This window comes from Delphinus delphis, chromosome 2 (genome assembly GCF_949987515.2).
Source record: "Delphinus delphis chromosome 2, mDelDel1.2, whole genome shotgun sequence".
Classification (NCBI taxonomy): domain Eukaryota; kingdom Metazoa; phylum Chordata; class Mammalia; order Artiodactyla; family Delphinidae; genus Delphinus; species Delphinus delphis.
In genome coordinates this window covers 85,125,441-85,145,861 of record NC_082684.1, presented here as the reverse complement: position 1 = coordinate 85,145,861, position 20,421 = coordinate 85,125,441, and the positions used below count along the sequence as shown (strand labels likewise).

The 20,421-nt window shown below is 39.5% G+C and overlaps 1 protein-coding gene across 1 annotated transcript in view; it reads right to left on the bottom strand.

Moving 5' to 3' along the window:
• The window catches only part of CHP1 (calcineurin like EF-hand protein 1), a 37,435-nt gene that overhangs the window by 7,996 nt on the left and 9,018 nt on the right, over nt 1-20,421 (bottom strand). The window contains exons 3-4 of the mRNA XM_060005022.1: nt 10,390-10,470; nt 6,686-6,813 (exon numbers count right to left, since the gene is read on the bottom strand). Coding sequence (XP_059861005.1) covers nt 6,686-6,813; nt 10,390-10,470 — 209 coding nt within the window. The remainder of the gene's footprint in view (nt 1-6,685; nt 6,814-10,389; nt 10,471-20,421) is intronic.

Genomic DNA, 20,421 nt, shown 5'->3' with positions numbered 1-20,421 from the left:
TGGAACCATAACTTATCCACAATGTGCTATTAGGAGGTGGAATCTTTGGGAAGTAATTAGGGTTAGATTAGGTCATGAGGGTGAGGCCCTCATGATAGGATTAATGCCCTTATAAAAAGAGGAGACAGGAGATCTCTTTATCCTTCTCTCTTTCTGTTTCCACCTCCCTCCCAACGTGAGAATACAGCAAGAAGAAGACTGTGAACCTGAAGGGGGGCCCTCACCAAGAACCCGACCATGTTGGCACTCTGATCTCAGAGTCCAGTCTCCAGAACTGTGAGAAATGTCTGCTTAAGTCACCCAGTCTATGGTATCCTGTTATAGCAGCCTGAGCAGACTAAGACACCAGCAGAGCCATCACACGATAGGGTCTTTTAGAAAAAACTACAGCAACAGTAGTTATTTCTTAACTGACTTGGATTCCTGTCACTCAGCTCTGGTCCTGAACCAGTAGAAACCAGCATTTTCCCCGAGATAATGAATGGTCAAATGCCAAATGACTGAGCCATTCTGTTAGCTTCTCTCTCTTTCCTCTCCTCCTCTCCCTTTCCCCCCATTCTTAATCCAGGAGACTTGGACTCTCCTGTCTCCAGAGCTGTCATCTCTCATCTCCAGTCCCAGGGCTTTAAATGCCATCTAATGTTGATGACTCCCAAATGTGCATCTCCAGCTTGGACCCCTCCTCTGAGCTCCTGCTGTTGACGGCAGAGCAATACAGTACAGTGGTTAAGACTCTAACTCTGCCAAGTCCTGTCTGACCGCTTACTAGCTATGTCTACGTGAGCAAGTTACTTAATCTCTCTGTGCCTCAGTTGCCCAAGAGGTGCAAAATGAGAGTAACAGAATCCACCTCATAGGGTTGTGAGGACTGAATGAGTTAGTACACAAAAGGCACTTTAAACAGTGCCTGGCACACAGGAAGAGCTCGATCAGTGTCATCTACCCGCCGTCACCTCTCTGCCCTCCTCTCCTACCACTCACTTCTTTCTTGATAATGCTGCTTTGTTCTCTGAACACCAAGCACTCATTTCTACCCAAGGACCTTTACACCAGTCGTCCCCTCTGCCTAGAGCACTCTTCTGCTATTCTTGGCATGATTGGCTCATTCTTAGGGTTTCAACTCCTCAGAGAGGTTTCCCTGACCACTCATTCTAAAGCAGTGACACCCTCCCCCATCACTCTCTCATCTTACCTTATTCATTTCCTTCACAAAACTTGCCACGATCATAAGTCCTGTTTATTCGTCTTTTTCCATATAGTCTATCTCCCTTATTACATTGTAAGATCTCTGAAAGCAAAGACTTTATCTGATTTATGCACCATTGTATCCTGGGCCTAAAATAGTGCCTGGCATACAGGAGTTGCTCAAACATTTGCTTAATGAAAGACCAAATGAATGATCTCAGTCAAACCTTTACATTTTAATCACGGTTACTTCCTTAAAAAAAAAACCAAAACACTATAGTGAAATAAACATAAAATTTAAGTGTACAGTTGAGTACTTTCACACTGTTGTGTAACCATCACCACCATCCATCTCCAGAACTTCTTCATCTTCCCCAGTTGAAATTTTGACCCATTAATAAGTCCCCATTTCCCCCTGCCTCTAGGCCCTGGCAACTTTCTATGAATTTGACTACTCTAGGAACCTCACAGAGGAGGAATCAAATAATATTCACCCTTTTGTGTCTGGCTTATTGTTATTTAGCATAAGTAAATTTTTCTATGTTGTAGCATGTGACAGAATTTCCTTTTTTAAGGCCGAATAATATTTCATTGTATGTATATACCACATTTTGTGTATCCTTTCATGTTGACGGACACTTGGGTTGCTCCCACCTTTTGGCTGTTGTGAATAATGCTGCTCAGTTTCTTCTTGGCTACTCTCCCAAACTCCACATCACCAATATTCCTCATCGTCCAGATAAAATATCTTCATGCAGACTCATTTCCCACATTACTCATTATGTGTTATAAAAAATGTAAACTATTTAAGAGGACAATCAGAACATCAAAAAGGAAGCTTACCATGCCCTGGAGCATTCTAAGTTGGGTTGTACCTTCCACATCAGACTTTATAACCTCACTGACCTGAAGAGGAGAACAATAAGGAAACCACTCCTGGGAGACAAACAGAGCAGTAGTACTATGTGTGCTTGGGCCTGTGCCTACATAGGTACAGTTCAGCCTTGCTGATTGTCCTTGACATTCTTTCACTGTGGCATAAAAAAGAAATAGGACAAAGCATGCTCTCAGAGTCCCTGAAGAGACTGTTCTCTGAGGAAGATGGACTATAAACAAATTTGCCTTAGTGGCAAATGTGTTGCTAGGTGTATGATGTTCAGTTGCTCTCAGTCTACAACAAGAAGTGCTGTCTTACTGCTTCCACAGCTCTGTGGGAAATTCAGAGAAAACCAAAATACAGACAGAGAAGAAGACATCCAGGACTCCTCTGTAGCTCTGGTTTCACTGGTCTACTTATATGAATGTGATCCTAACATACAGGATGCAACAGAATTCGAATTCATGTTCAGCTTCCTATAAAAGTTGATCCGAAAGCCAAGACTAAAGTAATGGTAAAAACCATGCATAACTTGCACAGCACTTACTATTCTATCTCACCCTAAAGTCTGCCATTTCGGTGGCATTCAGGCCTTCTTTCTTCCTAAAAGAAGCTCATCCATGGCTTCAGGGGGCATTCTGTCTCTCTGCCTCTGTCTTTCTTTCCCCACTGTCAGATATGAATAGGGAAGCGCACAGCCCAGCTGCCACTGAAAGCCACCATGTGACCATGAGGAGCCACGCCTTTGGATGAAACAGACCCGAAGGATGGCAGAGCAGAGCAATAGGAAAAACCTGGGTCCTTGACAACACAATCAACCCTGACGCTTGCCCCACCTCACTCGTTAAGTGAGATAATACATCGCCTTACTGTTGAAGTCAGCTGAGTCAGCTGAAGGCATCCTCACTGATACTCTAAGTAACTACCAAATCCCCTAATGTTACCTGGAATATTTTCTTTAGGGTCAATGTGAATTAATGAATTTGCTTATCCGTTCACTCATTGATGAACACTTGGGTTACTTTCTTGTTTTAGCTATTGTGAATAATGCCACCATGAACGTGGGTGTACAAATATCTACTCAAGACTTTGCATATACCCTTCACCCCAGCCTCTCCTGATGGTAGCATCTTGCATAACTATAATACACCATCAAAACCAGGAAACTGACAGAGGTACAATCCACAGAGTTTATTCGGATTTCACCATGTGTGTATGTGCATGTGTGTGTAGTTCTATGCAATTTTATCACCTATGTAGTTTCATGTAACCACCACCACATTCAAGACACAGAGCTGCTCCATAGCCACAGGGCTCCAATGTCATATCCTGTTATTTAGTGTATAATAAAGAAACACCTTTATTACTGTATCACAAAGTTGTTTTGACATTTTGTTCATTGTATTTCAATATAATTGGTTTCCTTTATAATCCTATGTATTTCATTTTATGCATTCACAAACATTCCGAGATGGGATCGACAGGATTCACCAGACTGCCAAGGGAATTCGTGACTTGAAAAAAGTAGAGCCCAGGCTGTAGAGGGAATTCAGGTAACAGGTCTGTGTTATACCTGATAACCTTTAAAGCCTCCTCTAATCCTGGATTAGAAAAGCAAGCATAGTTTCGTAGAGCACAGAATGTTGTCTTTTTTATAAATTTATTTATTTATTTATTTATTTATTTATTTTTGGCTGCCTTGGGTCTTCGTTGCTGCGCACAGGCTTTCTCTAGTTGTGGCGAGCAGGGGCTACTCTTCGTTGCAATGTGCAGGCTCTAGGTGCACAGGCTCAGTAGTTCTGGTGCACAGGCTTAGTTGCTCTGCGGCATGTGGGATCTTCCCAGACCAGGGCTCAAACCCGTGTCCTCTGCATTAGCAGGCGGATTCTTAACCACTGCGCCACCAGGGAAGTCCCTAGCACACAATGTTTCTTAACTGCCTTCTTAACCGACTCACTGGATTCACAGATGCTCCCCCTCCCCTCTGCAAATCGTTCTAGCTGATATGGCAGCACACTGCATAGTTGTAGCCAATGGGCGACTCTGGAGTGCCTACTCCACCTGCTGAGTTGGATGCTTACCGAGAGTCAGGTGTGTCAACTGTCCTAGAACTGTGCTATTTGTACTTTTCATAAAACTACATAATTTTAGAAGAAATGAAATGTGTGAAAATAAAGTTATTTTTAAATGAATATTAGATTGACTGCTTTTGAAAGGCTCAATATTAAGGCACTGAAGAAAAAAACCCCACCAAACTGTTGCTAAAGTATGTGTGGCAGGACAACTGCAAAAGATCAAGGAAAAAATGTTAACAGCAGGAAGATTCTATTCTCAGAATGCTTTATAAGTACCTTTAAGTTCTCTTTCCACTGAAAAGAAACTGCAACTAGAAACCTTAGACTATACATTATAGATGTGTTCTACACAAAAATGTCACACACCTCCCATCAACAGAACTTTACCAAAACAAAACAAAACAACTCTTGGTCCTACATCTAAAGACTGGCCAGTGAATGTGTTTTTAAATAATATAAGGTAAATTAAAATGTTAAACCATGTATCCTTTTCTATGATTCTATGCTTTAGCTGACTTTTTCAATTACTGATCAACTCCTGGTCTGACAACATTTTAAATGAGAAAATTTCTACTACATTAATGCCAGCATCAGGCAAACATGTAATAAATATATACTAAAGCTCATAAAACATTAAGACACAAGGCTTTGTCTCAAACAGTATTTAGTCTTGAAAGAAGACAGTGAAATTCACTAATAAACATAAAGTATCCAATAAATTTGAGAACAATTCATTAGAATTCTATTTTCTTTTATATTTAGTTTTCTTTGTACTTAAATTTTCCACTCTTCATTAAGGTATATGATATTGTGGTAAAGAAAAGCAGTGTTTTATTATTTTGGTTCAAAAATCTTCCCTGTCTTATAGAACAAAACTTATTTTAGTATTTCTCAAACTCTTTACCTGAAATACAGAGGAGTGAACTCACACTCCTATAAGCAAGGGAGATCTGTGGATATGGCCCAAGCGCTACAAATTAAAAGTTTAAGTTTCATGTACTATCTTTCAAATGTATGTAAATCTGGCATTATATTCTATAGTTTATCTATATTTGTTTCAATATTAAAAAGCCTTTTAATTTTTCTTTAAATCGTTCAGTAAAAACTTGATGGGCATAAATTAATTAATTAAAAAACAAAAACAGGGGCTTCCCTGGTGGCGCAGTGGTTGAGAGTCCGCCTGCTGATGCAGGGGACACGGGTTCGTGGCCCGGTCCGGGAAGATCCCACATGCCGCGGAGCGGCTGGGCCTGTGAGCCATGGCCGCTGAGCCTGCACGTCCGGAGCCTGTGCTCCGCGGCGGGACAGGCCACAGCAGTGAGAGGCCCGCGTACCGCAAAAAAAAAAAAAAAAAAACAAAAAAACAAAAAAACAAAAACAAAAAAACTTGATGGGCCCCATTTATTCTGTGGCTTCATAGACTTCACTGTGCACCCAAGCAAGAGAAGCTAGGGCTCAATCAATTCAATACAATTTCTTTTCTTTTCTTTTCTTTTTTTTGGCTGTGCCACGTGGAATACGGAATCTTAGTTCCCCGGCCAGGGATCAAACCCATGCCCCCTGCAGTGGAAACGTGGAGTCTTAACCACTGGACTACCAGGGAAGTCCCCAGTTCAATACAATTTCAGTTTCAACTTGTGTTGAAGGAAAAGAGAAATTTAAATTTAATTTCTTGGAGAAGTATTGTAAGGGATTAGGCAATATCATACATGAACCAACAAAGGGCAGAGGGAAATTAACAAATATCCAAGGAAAGGCAGCAAGAGGCATGGAGACAAAAATTAAGTCTTGCACTAACCTAGCTGTCCACCCCTACTTAAGTCATATCCCAGTATCTATCAAATTCTAAGGTGGGATGGGTCTTTCTCACTGTTGTCACTCTAGCACTTATCACAGTACCTGGCACACAGGATATATTAGCAGCTAACTCTTATTGCCTTCAAACCTTCCTGTTTGAAACCCCTTAATATCTCATTTTACAGAAAAGGAAACTGAGGCCCAAAGATTTTAAGTAACTTGCCCAAAGACACAGGGCCAAAAAGTGGCAGAGCTGGGATTCAAATCCAGCCAGTTGGGACTTCCCTGGTGGCACAGTGGTTAAGAATCCACCTGCCAATGCAGGGGACACGGATTCGATCCCTGGTCCGGGAAGATCCCACACGCTGTGGAGCAACTAAGCCCGTGCGTCACAGCTACTAAGCCTGCGCTCTAGAGCCCGTGTGCCACAACTACTGCAGCCTGCGCACCTAGAGCCCGTGCTCCACAAAAAGAGAAGCCACTGCAATGAGAAGCCCGTGCACCGCAACAAAGAGTAGCCCCTGCTCGCCGCAACTAGAGAAAGCCGGTGCATGGCAATGAAGACCCAACGCAGCCAAAAATAAATAGATAAATTAATTAATTAAATCAAATCCAGCCAGTTTAGCTCCAGGGTCTGAGCTCTTAACCACTATGTTAGAATAAATGCTTGTTCAGTGAATGAATGAGTAAATAAATGATTTGTGAGAAATGAAAACCAAATATTTTAAGCCAGAAGACTTTATCTCCTTACAGTGCAGTTTGTTGCTTCGGCTGTTGAGTGGTTCTGGTCCATTCACATCTTTGCTCTTTTCATTATCCTCAATGGGTCGGAAATGAGCCAAGGTCCTCATGAATCCGCGGAAGTTTACCTGGTCCTCTCTGATCAGGAAAGATAACAAAAAGAACATCTTGTCAGTCAAGGCAAGGTGATTATTTCTTATGAATTCAATACATTAACAGGTTTAGCTAGAGTGGCCTGAAAGTCCATTTAATGAGGTCTCTTTCCATACACATGGTACTTTAGGGCTCATAAAATATCTTCAGTTAAGTCTTGCCACAAGCTTGTGAGGTTTTATTCTTACTTTACAAATTATTAACCAGACTTAGAGAGGTAACAGGACTTACCAGAGTCAGTTACCTATTGAATTTACTTCTCTTTTCCCAAAGAGGATTTCAAGTAGCAGCAGGGCTGTGCTATCAGACAAGCCAGAACTTGAACTCACTGGCTTCAGACTCTGCAGCAAACAGCAAGTTAAGTCATTTCAACCCAGTGTCTCCCTAACCACCTCTCATGTCTCCCCTGCAGTCACACGTACCTAGTGATATTTTAACGTTAAGGCATATTATGTAAAAGCTGCTTTTGAAATAAAGTTTATTTAGTTATAGAAGCAATAAATACATTTTTGGAAATATGATAAAAAGAAAAGAGAAAAATACCACTTCTAGTTCTACCAATCAATCACAATCATTGTTAATATATCTCCCAGTAATTTTTCTATGTTTTTTGGATAATTGTGAACATACTGCATAATTTTGTAGCTTGCTTTTTTTAAACTTTTAGGCATGTCTACAATCAGTATAAACACTTTGAAACATTTAAACCATCTGCATAATAATTGTGTGGCTGTATCATGATTTTATTATTCCCTCATAATTGGATAGATATTTTCCTCATGTTTTGAAAGACCTTTGTGTATAAAGCTTTTTGGGTACTTAAGATTAGAGAAAATCTTTTTATCACACCACAGGCTAATCAGTAACCCTGTAAGAAATAATTCTAAAACTTGAATGAATAAAGAATGTTTTTAATATTAAAAGAGAATGTCCCATGTGACATAGCTATTTATCTAAGGCAGTCATGGAAAGAACAGGTTGCCTGGTTCCTGTGGCTACCTAAAAATACATCTGAGTCTTTGCTCCCATTGAATAGATGTGGTATGTCGGGTCTCCTAAGTGCCAGCAAACACAGAGATCAGAGACCTTGTAAAGGTAGAGTTCAAAGGCTAGCTTGTGAGCCGCTTGTACCCAAAGGAATGACCTTTCACTCTTTAAGGTAGCTATACTGCTAATGGAGCGTTATCTCTAAAAAATGTGAGTAAGGGCTGAGGAATCAAGGAATGTGTAATAAGATCTGAGTCACATGCTAGAACAAACAGATAAATGAGTACATATATCACTGGCATGTCTCTGAGTAAAAGGGAACTAAATACCAATGTCTTACTTTCAAATCTCATTCTTTAAAAACAAATTGAACCTAAATATGACCAGAGAAAAACAAAAAACCCAGAAGCCAAATATCTGTATCTGATTAGAGCAAGAAGTAGAGGTGCAGCGTGCTAAGAGCCGAGCAGTGTAGTCCAGCGCCATCCTCAGCCTCCTCATATATACCTCAAGTACATCAGCACACATTGTGTCCTTAGCAAGAAAGAGATCAGTGAAAAGGATGAGAGACAACACTGTAGTCACAACAAAGGTGGTCTGGCCTTTACAAAACAGCTTTCCACAAGCTGCTTCTTCAAATAATCAATGGTGACTAGGGAACACTTAAAAAAAAAGCTGGCAAAATGACTCTACGGGGTTTACTTTTCATTGCAAAAGGTTTGGATACAAAAGAGCAGTGAAAGTTATCTCCAGACAGTTCTCTGCAAGGGCTAAAAAAAGGAAGTGAAAAAAGGCAAGAATTCAGCACTAAAACCACACCTGAAACAAACGGGCATTTCAGGGAGAGAAAAAAAAAATCAGAAAATGAGGAAGTGTAAGTGATTACTCATGGTCACCATGAATCTGAAAAGGACAGGTCTCAGTCTGATTGAGTCCTATCTTCACATGAACTGGCTGCTAGTCTTCCCCTTTGACTGTCACTCAAATTTACTGAGTGACCGTCTTCTCAACTTGCAAATTCCTTTGCTCTCAATTCAGAGTTCTAAAATTTCCTCTCCACGTGTTTTATCTGATGGTGCACTCACTGACACTTAGTCTCATTACTAAGAACTGGCAAACATATAACATTTTAAAGTCCTCTGGGTCAAATAAACAAGTCACAAGGAACCAGGAAGACATTGTTAAAGAGATTACTTAAAACAAGATTATATGATAAGCTTTATTCAGGAAAGGGTACCTAATTGAATCAGTAAATATTGACTCAGCACTTTGAAGGCAGTGTATTAGGTTAGTGAAGCATATCAAAAGCCTAGTTTTACATTACACAAACCTAAATCTGTTTGAGAAAGCGTGTGTGTGGTAGGGGAACTACATCCATAGTTGATGTCATAAAAGAAATGTAAAGCAATGTTCTGGATTAAAGGAGGCTAAAGAGATATGACAACTGAGCCAGACTGGGATCCTATACTGGAGGAAGGGGACATGCTAAAAAGATTGTTGGATAAACTGATAAAATTGGACTATCAGTAATATATTAGAATACAATAGGTAATGAGGGAAATAGATGAAGGTGGTCAAAGGGTACAAACCTCTAGTTATAAGATGAATACATTCTGGGGACGAAATGTACAGCAAAGTGACTATAGTTAACAACACTGCATTGTACCTTTGAAAGTTGCTAAGAGAGGTAAAAGTTCTCATCACAAGAAAAAAGTAACTAAAAAATAAAAAGAAAAAAGAAAAAAGTAACTATGTGAGGTGATGAATGTGTTAATTAATATTATTGTGGCTATCATTTTTCAATCTGTACATGTATAAAATCACTATGTTGTATACCTTAAACTTATACAATGTTATATGTCAGTCACATCTCAATAAAGCTGGAAAAAAGAATACATAATATTTTATATTAATATTATTACAGCACTTGATAGGTGTGGTAAGTATAAATTACACACTAGATTTCAAAGACTTAATATGAAAAAGAATATACAATATAATAATACTTTTAAAATATTGATAACATATTGAATAATATTTTGGATATATCAGGCTAAATAAAATATATATTGCCAAAGTTAATTTAACTTGTTCATCCAAAATTAATGTAACGTGTTTATTTTTACTTTTTAAATGTGACTACTAGAAAATTTGTAGTAATTATGTATGTGGCCTGAATGAAGTTTTTATTAGCTAGGACTGAGACAGAGAGCATACACAAATGAGGCAAAATGTTAACAATACAACAGATGCTTCTGGGTAAAAGATGTACAGGTGTTCCTCATACTGTTTGCAAATTTTGCAACTTTTCTGTAAATTGAAATTATTTCCAAATAAAAGTTTTAAAAATGTTTAGTTTTACATCAAAGATAAACAGAGATTAAAGACAACTTTGAAGATGGGCTAATAGACCTATCTGAAGTTTAAAACAAGGATGAGGGTAGAGATATTTTAGATATGATCGAGTTAGAGAGGCCTAATGTAATCAGGAGGATCATGGTCTGAGATGACCCAACCGATAGCAACATTCCAGATTAGCCTCAGAAAGGAAGCCCAATAAATGCAGGGACTCACCCCTCTGGAAAGAAGGCATTGATGATCCGGTCCCCCAGTGGGTTGATGGCAAGTTCTGGAATCCGCTGAAAGTCTTCCCGGCTGCCAAGAGAATCACCTTGGGTTAGAGACCATTGGCCCTTAGCATGAACTCCTTCAGTCATGCTAGAGTACAACCTAGCAAGGATATTACCTCCTGGAATTTACTTCTGTGGCAAATTATACCAAATAACTGCAAAGAATAGCACTTTAATAGCTGCCAAGTGTTTCTTGCACCAGCTCTGGAGTGGAAGAAGCCAGGTTTGACTATGCCACATTCTAGTGAATTCAGCACACAGGTTATGTCAGTAAACCAACTGACAAGCAAATACTAAGCTGTCCCTGTAAATGATTCCTTGAACATTACTATTTTGTACTTAGTAAGTTTGGAGAATGAAGAGCAACTGCAAAGTATCAAACACTGCAGAGTTGAATATGGGAGGAAAAATTCAGAGGGCCCTCTGTACCCTTGATAAGAAGATATACAGCACTTATGAAATGCAAGGAATTCTTAGGTGATATTTACATCTAAGTAGAGAATAAAACACGACAGGGACTTCCCTGGTGATCCAGTGGTTAAGATTCCACGCTCCCAGTGCAGGGGGCCTGAGTTCAATCCCTGGTCAGGGAACTAGATCCTGTATGCCGCAACTAAAAGATCCCACATGCTGCAACTAAACATCCCATGTGCCACAACTAAGGTCTGGTGCAGCTAAAAAAAAAAAGCATAAAATATGACAACTAACTGACTGGCCTTTTCTCCATTGCCTTCTACAGACTAGAAGTATTTAACCACAGAATATGGCAAGAGCAGTCATCCTCTCAGAACTTGAAGTCTGTTGAAGTGAATATTGTTAGTTATCATTCACTGTATATACATTATGTGCCATTCTAACTCTGTTTATATACTTCATCTCATTTCTTTATGTCACCACTTTTAGAGCTGAGGAAATTGATTTTTTTTTTTTGGGCCGTGCCATGTGTAATGCGAGATCTTAGTTCCCTGACCAGGGATCGAACCCATGCCCCCTGCAATGGGAGCACAGTGTCTTAACCACTGGACTCCCAGGGAAGACCCAGAGCAGAGGAAATTGAGAGTCAGTGAGATAAAGTAACACGTCCAGTGCTACAGAGGTAAAAAGTGGCAGAACTGCAATTTAAATCTAAGTCTGTAAGTCAAAGCACATGTTCTTTTTCCTAAAAAACCACACTTCTTTCCCATAGTACATAAACTTTTTGAAAGGTGCTCTCCCAAAAAGTGTTCAGTAACTGTTTTTAAAAAAATTCTTTGGTTGATATTCTGTGCCAAAAATATAAAGCTACCTACAACAAAGACAATATATGTACAAAATATCAATGTCATAAAGGACAGAGAAAGGCAGAGCATTGTTCTAGATCAAAGAGGACTTAAGAGACATACAACTGAACTCAATGCATGATCCTAGACTAGGAAAAACAACTGTTATGAAGGACAATACTGAGCCAACAGGTAAAAATGGAATATGGACCATACAGAATATGGAATATTATATAATAGTACTGTATCAAAATGCTAAATTTCTTGATTTTGAAATGAGAATGTCCTTGTTATAAGGAATACACACTGAAGTATGTGGCAAAATGTTAACAAGTGGCAAATGTGGGTATCGAGTATATGAAGTTCTTTGCATTATTCTTGCAACTTTTCTGTAAGTTTGAAATTATTTCCAGATAAAAAGGGGGGAAAAGGAATACAAACTCAAAAGGTGATTCCTGCCTTCAAGACATTTACTAACAGAAGAGATAAAACTTATTCCTTCACCCTCTTTGCACTAGAAGCTAATGAAATGTTCGTATTTTACCCAGGAGCCTTCAACTCTCTGGTCCTCTCGTGGTTTAACATTGACAGGGTGCTTAATTAATTCAACAAGCTCATCTCCACCACATCTGGTCATTTTCTACAGGCGTAGAAAATGACCCAGGGGACTAAGCACAAAGTTCTGGTACAATAACTCCAGATTCTAATCTTCTTTCATCATTTAGGGTAATAATTTTTATATCAGTTAATGAATTAGAAGAAGCCATTCATAAGATAACTAGTTTGCTTAAAATGATGAAAGAAAGAAAATTACTGAGGTCCTGATTGTTTAATTCAACAAACATGTACTAAGCTCTTATTATATAATGTGTTCTATAATACAAAGTCTACATTATCAACACAATGTAGTTCCTCTTTGACAGAGGTTAAGAAACAATAATTAGTCCCTTTTAAATGAAGATTAAGGCTGATTTGAATTGCAAGGCCACATACCTCAGTTTAATGTCTAATGAGCTTAAGTAATTTTAGCTGCAAAAAGATACAGTTTAAATACCAGGCCTAGTATCAGGTGCTGAGTCCACAACCTAGCCTAACCCCTTGGGTCTCAATGAAGAATCTAGTCGTGGATTTCCAATGTCAATAAGGACCTAAACCTTGTCTTATGACACTTTTAAACTTTACTCTTAGAAATTAGATTGTATATAAAATGGGGTCTATAAGATCAAGGGGAATACAGTTGAAAATATAAATATAAAAATGAAAGGGTATAAAAAATAGTTTATAAACTGTCAAACAATGTACAGTTTATTATTGCTGGTTGTTCTATAGTGGAATGGAGATCATCTGGACACTACCTCTAGAACTCAGCTTCTCAAATTTGTCTGCCAACACAAATCTAATGGAGAAAAAGAAATACTCCAAGCAGCTCACATACCACAAGTGTTATAATTCATTCAAAATGCAAATTTTTGTGTGCTCATTAAAAAACATACCAATATTATATTCTATCTCATAGTATACCTAGGAAAATCTTCCTTGAGGATTAAGACATTATTACTGGTAGTAGGCAGAACCATGTATAATGGCATTTTTTATGGCCAAAAAATTCACAATGAAGAATTGTTTTCCAGATATGTACAAGCACAGAGATGCTCTGGGAAACCAGTTTTAGAGACCTCAGTAACCAGAAATGCCAACCCTCTACACTGATCTTCACTGTGAAAGTTTTCTCTTATACAGAGATGTAACCTCATAGTTAACTTCTTATATTTTAAGGACCCAAGGTAGATGCCAAGTTCTTTCTCTTATACAGAGATGTAGCCTCAAAGTTAACTTCTTATATTTTAAGCACCCAGGGTAGATGCTTAGATAACATACATAATGAGGACATTAAAGTCTGCTAGTTGGACATACCTGTAGGAACACACGTTCAATTAAGAAAACAGTTTTCTGGGGACTTCCCTGGTGGCGCAGTGGATAAGACTCCACGCTCCCAATGCAGGGGGCCCGGGTTCAATCGCTGGTCAGGGAACTAGATCCTACATGCATGCTGCAACTAAGAGTTTGCATGCCACAACTAAGGAGGTCACCTGCTGCAACTAAGGAGGCCTGGAGCCGCAACTGGGACCTGGCACAACCAAATAAATAAAATAATTAATTAATTTTTAAAAAAAGTTTTCCACATTTTAGTATAATAGAGATAAATCATTTACTATTTGTATTTATTATGTAATTATTTATATTTATTAACATTGAAATGATAATAATTTCCGTTATCTAAAACATTTGATATTTTAAATTAAATTGATAAAAATGATTTTTTTTGTCTTGGTAATACAATTTTTTTTCAGGTTTGCCAGGTGAGGAAAGTAGCAGTTACAAAAACTAATTAAAGGAACTCTTAAGAATGGGTCAGCTGCCCACTGTTGCCAGGACCCATCCCAAGAATATAAAACCATTTGTCCCCAGGATAAAAATGGAGAACTGCTATGGAAAGAAACTGAAAGATCCACCTGGGCAGGGTTTCGGCCAAGTGTTGGAGGCTGGCTCCCCAGGAACACAGTCCTTTTATTTGGGGAAGAGAGTTGCAAATTTGTCCCCTTGCTCCCTGACCGTATGCCCTAAAGTGAGGTCTAGCAACTTACTGGCCCTGCTCAGAGTATAGAGGGCTTGAAGTCAGTCCTTCCATCCAGGCAAAGACCTGTGGAGAAAGCAACCACAAACAAGCCCATGCCAGTTTTCTACAGTAATCCATCCACACTTTTTCATAAATATGAATCGACAACCAACACTTACTGGCATTTTGGGAAAATCAATAACATAAAAAAGTAGGATCAAGATGAATAGAGATAATCATAATTCAGGGAATAAAAAGGAGTTCTGAAAGATTCTAGTAAGTAACGCAATAGATATTTGATAAGTTCTTGCATCTGTAAAACAAAAATAAGCTACTATGATAGAGCAGAGGTCAGAGAACGAGATAGTTTCTTGGAAATTAAAAATATGACTGTGGATAAGTTCATCAAAAGGTCTACAAAATAAATTCAAGGATATCTGTCAGAAAGCAATGGAAAAAAATCAGAAAATATGAGAGAAAATTGAGTCACGGTGGTCCAATAGCCAACCAACAGAAATGCCATGAAAATCAATAAAGAAATAAGAGGGGGAGGAAGTAAAGAAATAGCAGAAGAAAACTTTCCAGCTAAAGGACATATTTTAACTTTTTTTTTGGCCATGCTGCATAGCATGTGGGATCTTAGTTTCCCAACCAGGGATTGAACCCTCGCCCCCTGCATTGGAAGCGTGGAGTCTTAACCACTGGACCGCCAGGGACTTCCCTAAAGGATGTATATTTAGATTGAGAAGGTTCACCTGATACTGAGCAATGAATAATGAAAAATAACCTACAAAAAGGTACAACTTTGTGAAATTTCAGAACATCAGGAGGAGATATTTGAAGGTTTCAGAGAGGAAAAAAAAAGGTTATCTACTAAAAGAATGAGAATTAGACTGGCATCGTGGTTCTGTGAAACTCCATTCTGGAATGACTGATACCATTGTGTACAAAGTAAGTGCTTATCCAGGATATTGAAATCATCTGCCCTCTTGGATGAAGTCAAAGAAGAAAATGAGTCTCAAAAGCACTTAGTTTTTAAGCAGATAAATGGCTACCATTCAGGAAACAATCTCTTAGAATTTATAGGTAATCTTATTTATTTATTTGTTTGTTTGTTTATTTATTTATTTATTTCTGGCTGCACCTTGCGGCATTTGGGATCTTAGTTCCCCAACCAGGGAGTGAACCTGGGCCCCCGGCAGTGAAAGCGCTGAGTCCTAACCACTGGACCGCCAGGGAATTCCCTAGAGGTAATCTTTTTTAAAGTGATATATAACAACACAGCCAACTAGTAATTTCAGTAATAACTTTCTTGCAGAGTTTAACTGGTCTGTACTGTCCCCTGTAGTCAATTTAACCTGCATGGATTTACCATCCAGGAATAGTTTTCATCATGGTATTATTTGAGAAAAAGTATCTGACAAAAATCCAATATTAAAATTGCTCAAAAAAATTGCTCAATGCACAGGATATTTTTAAAGTAAACTTTTAATGAAGTATAACATACATACAGGGAAGAGCAGAAATCACAAGCATTCGGTATGATGAATTTTCACCAAGTGAAGATTATAACCGGCACCCAAACCAAAAAATTGGTTACTATCAGTACCCAGATACCTCCTTCATGTTCCTTTTGTCTCTATCTGCTCCCCTCCTTAAAGGGTAGCCATTATCCTGACATCTAACACAGATTAGATCAGCACCAAGGATACTTAAACAAAAGAAACCTTCTTTGTATCCAGATAACGACCAGGCTCTCACCCTGATCTGACCTACATAGGACCATTTCAGGGCACCTTATAGGACCCAGCTGGCTTTTCAAAGACCAATTTCAATGGCAGTGGTAGAAATATTTCACCCAAAATAATGGCACCTGAAGAAAGTAAGATTTGTGAGGTTATAGTATATATTTATATTCTGTGAAATACCGATCTAAAGATTACCAATCATTTTAACTCAACATCTATTGGTAGGCCAAGGAACTAGTGTTCTATAAAACATACTTTGGGGGTGAATCTCTGAAAGCATTTTGCAGAAGCTCCATTTCTAACCAAAGCCTTCTATAGTTTCTGCTTCATGATCCCACTGAGACTGACACTTTAAAAAAAGGAGTTACAGGGGTTTCCCTGGTGGTGCAGTGGTTAAGAATCCACCTGCCAATGCAGGGGACACGGGTTCGAGCCCTGGTCCAGGAAGATCCCACATGCCGCAGAGGAACGAAGCCCGTGCGCCACAACTACTGAAGCCCGTGCGCCACAACTACTGAAGCCCGCGCACCTAGAGCCCGTGCTCCGCAACAAAAGAAGCCACCACAATGACAAGCCTGCGTACCGCAACGAAGAGTAGCCCCTGCTCGCTGCAACTAGAGGAAAGCCTGCACACAGCAACGAAGACCCAACACAGGCAAAATAAATAAATAAGTAAAATTAAATTGAAAAAAAAGGAGTACAGAATGCCTTGGACAGTACACTATAGTCTCTCACTCTGCAGAATTTGGCTTCAAGCCGCAGACATAGAGCATCTTGGGAGAGGAAAGTGAAGAAAATGTGGAAGGAAAAATATTTCTCCTACTAACTTTCTTAGGAAAGTGGGGCATGTTAAAGGTAACAAAAAGACTGGAGGTAACTTATATTCGGCTGAGCACCCTAATGGGTTCTAGAAAGGTCAAGACAGGCCTTGAGCTGAGTCTGGCGGTAAAGGCTGGAGAGAGGTAAATCACTCTATTACTATAAAAGAATTCTGAGTTTACCAGGTTATGTCTACGGCTGGAGGGAGTAGAAAAGATGGGGTTGGGGGAGAGGGGACGACAATCTATAACAAGATGGCCAGGGGCTGAGATGGCCATTGTCGGAGGCACAGCCACTGTGAAATCCCTGATATTGGGAGGGTCCAACAAAATGATTTATTGATATATACACAGTTGACCCTTGAACAACATGGATTTGAACTGTGTGGGTCCATCCACGTGTGGATTTTTTTCAATAGTTAATACTTCAGTACTACAGGATCCATCATTGGTTGAATCTGCAGATGTGGAACCACGTACACTGAGGGCAGACTATAAGTTATTCTCGGATTTGACTGTGCAGAGGGTCACCACCTCTAACCCTTGCATTGTTCAAGGGTTAACTGTAACATGCTAGTTGTTTACTATGTAGTACAATGGGGTAATTTCTTCTTGCACTCAAGGTGGCTTGGGGCTTCTCCCGTATTTTAATCCAAACCATGATGGAGATCAAAGAACAGATTTCAGACCAACTGCTTTGTAATGCTGAATACAAAAGAATCAGCTAGACTCAGGTAACCATGAAATCAAAAATTACCCTATCATTTCCATTACCATCTCTTCCCCTACCAAGAATTTGTAGAAACCAGAACAGAAAGCAGTGCCTAGTGCATCATAGGTATTCAATAAATACCTATCAAATGAGTGAGTTAGTTCACTGGCTTTCCATAGAGTGTGAAATTATGTTTTAGGGGCAGAGCAAATCTTGCCTAGATTTTAAGGAGCAGGTAAGACTAACTGACACATGGAAAGTTTTCACCTCTTCTGAGGAGAAACAGCTCCTTTTACAAAAGATTTTCCATTGTTTTCCAGCAAACAATGAAAGTGATTAAAGCACACATTTACAAATCACCCTTTCTAGAAAGAAGAAAAGGACTCAAAACTAATGTGAAGGGTTTCCCTGGTGGCGCAGTGGTTGAGAGTCGCCTGCTGATGCAGGGGACACGGGTTCGTGCCCCGGTCCGGGAGGATCCCACATGCCGCAAAGCGGCTGGGCCTGCGTGTCCGGAGGCTGTGCTCCGCAGCGGGAGGGGCCGCAGCAGTGAGAGGCCTGCGTACCGCAGGAAAAAAAAAAAAACTAATGTGAATTCTATATCTTCACTTAGTGGTTAAATCTGAATTTATGAGGAAGACGTAATCCCAAACTTAAGTAAATTATTCAAGTATTTGGGCTGAAGGAAAAATAGAAATTTCTAGTCTTGTTAATTTTTCTAATACAAATTTATATAGTCTCCTCAACAAATGGTGCTGGAACAGCTAGATATCCACAGGCCAAAAAATAAAGTCTGACTCTTACATTTCTATCTATTGTTACACACACACACATTTTGTTTTGTTTTGTTTTGTTTTGGCTGCACTGCGCGGCATGTAGGATCTTAGTTCCCCGACCAGGGATCGCACCCGCGCTCCCTGCAGTGGGTTAAGTGCACAGTCTTAACCACTGGACCACCAGGGAAGTCCCTTCTTTCTTTTTCATTTTGTATAAATATAACAAAAAATACATATATATATATTGTGTGTGTGTATACATATACATACAAAAAACTCAAAATGACAAACATCCAGTTAAAAAATAGGCAAAGGACTTGAATAGGCATTTCTCCAAAGAAGACATACAAATGGTCAACCAGCACATAGAAAAGATGCTCAACATCATTAGCCACTAGGGAACTGCAAATCAAAACCACAGTGATCTACCATTCACATCCACTAGAATAGCTAAAATCAAAAGAGAGATAATAAGTGCTGATGAGGATGTGGAGAAATTTGAACCCTCATTACATTGCTGGTGGGAATGTAAAACAGTACAGAGCTGTGCAAAAGAGTTTGGTGGGTCTTCAATAAATTAAGCATAAAATTACCATGTGACCCACAATTCTACCCCTAGGTATATGCCCAAGAGAATTAAAACATAAGTCCACACAAAAATGTTCATAGTAGCCAAAAGGTGTTAACAACTCAAAGCTCTACCATCTGACGAATAGATGAACAAAATGTGGTCTATGCATACAATGGAATATTATTCAGCCACAAAAAGGAAAGAAGTACTGATACACACTATAACATGGAAGAATCTTGAACATGTTAGGGGACTTCCCTGGTGGCACAGTGGTTACGAATCCGCCTGCCAATGCAGGGGACACGGGTTCAAGCCCTGGTCCGGGAAGATCCCACATGCCGTGGAGCAACAAAGTCCATGTGCCACAACTACCGAGCCTGTGCTCTAGAGCTCGTGAACCACAACTACTGAAGCCCACTCGCCTACAGCCTCTTCTCCACAACAAGAGAAGCCACTGCAATGAGAAGCCCACGCACTGCAACGAAGAGTAGCCCCCACTCAACGCAACTAGAGAAAGCCTGCCCACAGCAACCAAGACCCAAGGCAGCCAAAAATAAAATAATAAAAAAAAAAATCATGTTATATGAAAGAGTCAGTCACAAAAGGCCACATACTGCATGATTCCATTTATATGAAATGTCCATAGAGAGAGGAATGGGAAATGACTGCTCAATGGGTATGAGGTTTCCATCTGAGCTGATGAAACTGTTCTGCAACTAGACTGTGGTAATATATAAACGTATTATACAGTGTTGTGAATGTACTTAATGCCACTAAAATGTACACTTTGAAATGTGAAATATTATGTTATGTGTATTTTGCCTCAATTAAAAAAAGACAAAGAGGGGACTTCTCTGGCGGTCCAGTGGTTAAGACTCTGCGCTTCCACTGCAGGGGGCTCAGGTTCGATCACTGGCCGGGGAACTAAGATCCTGCATGCTGAGCAGTGCGGTAAAAAAAAAGAAAAAGTACTTAGTGTGGTCTTTGCACGTGATAGGTATTCCGTAGCCATTGACTTTAATGACTGGGCAGCATGGTTTTGGTCAATTCCAGCTTTCAGTGAAGCCAGATTTTGCCCTAAACAAACATGGCCCTATGGATTTATCAGCCATTTTCTAGCTCTTCTGCCTGAGGATTATGCACAAAGGCTCAGCAACTATATTCCTCTCCCTGTCATGCTACACCCCACACCTATGCTACAAGGCTTCTAAAGAAGTCCTCCATTGTTTCTTGACAGCCGTCAGAAAGGCAAACAGCTTCATTCTATATCATTCAATCAAGGCTGAGGAACAACAGTAACAAAATGCTGCTACTGAGTTAGGTTGGGAGGTGGTGGTAAGGAGATATTTCATTTGACTATAAGACAATTACAAATATGAAATGATACAGCATTACATTACTCAGAAATCATATACTTACTCAAGACCAGTTTCTCAGCTGTGGCACTACTGACATTTAGGGGGGATTGTCCTGTG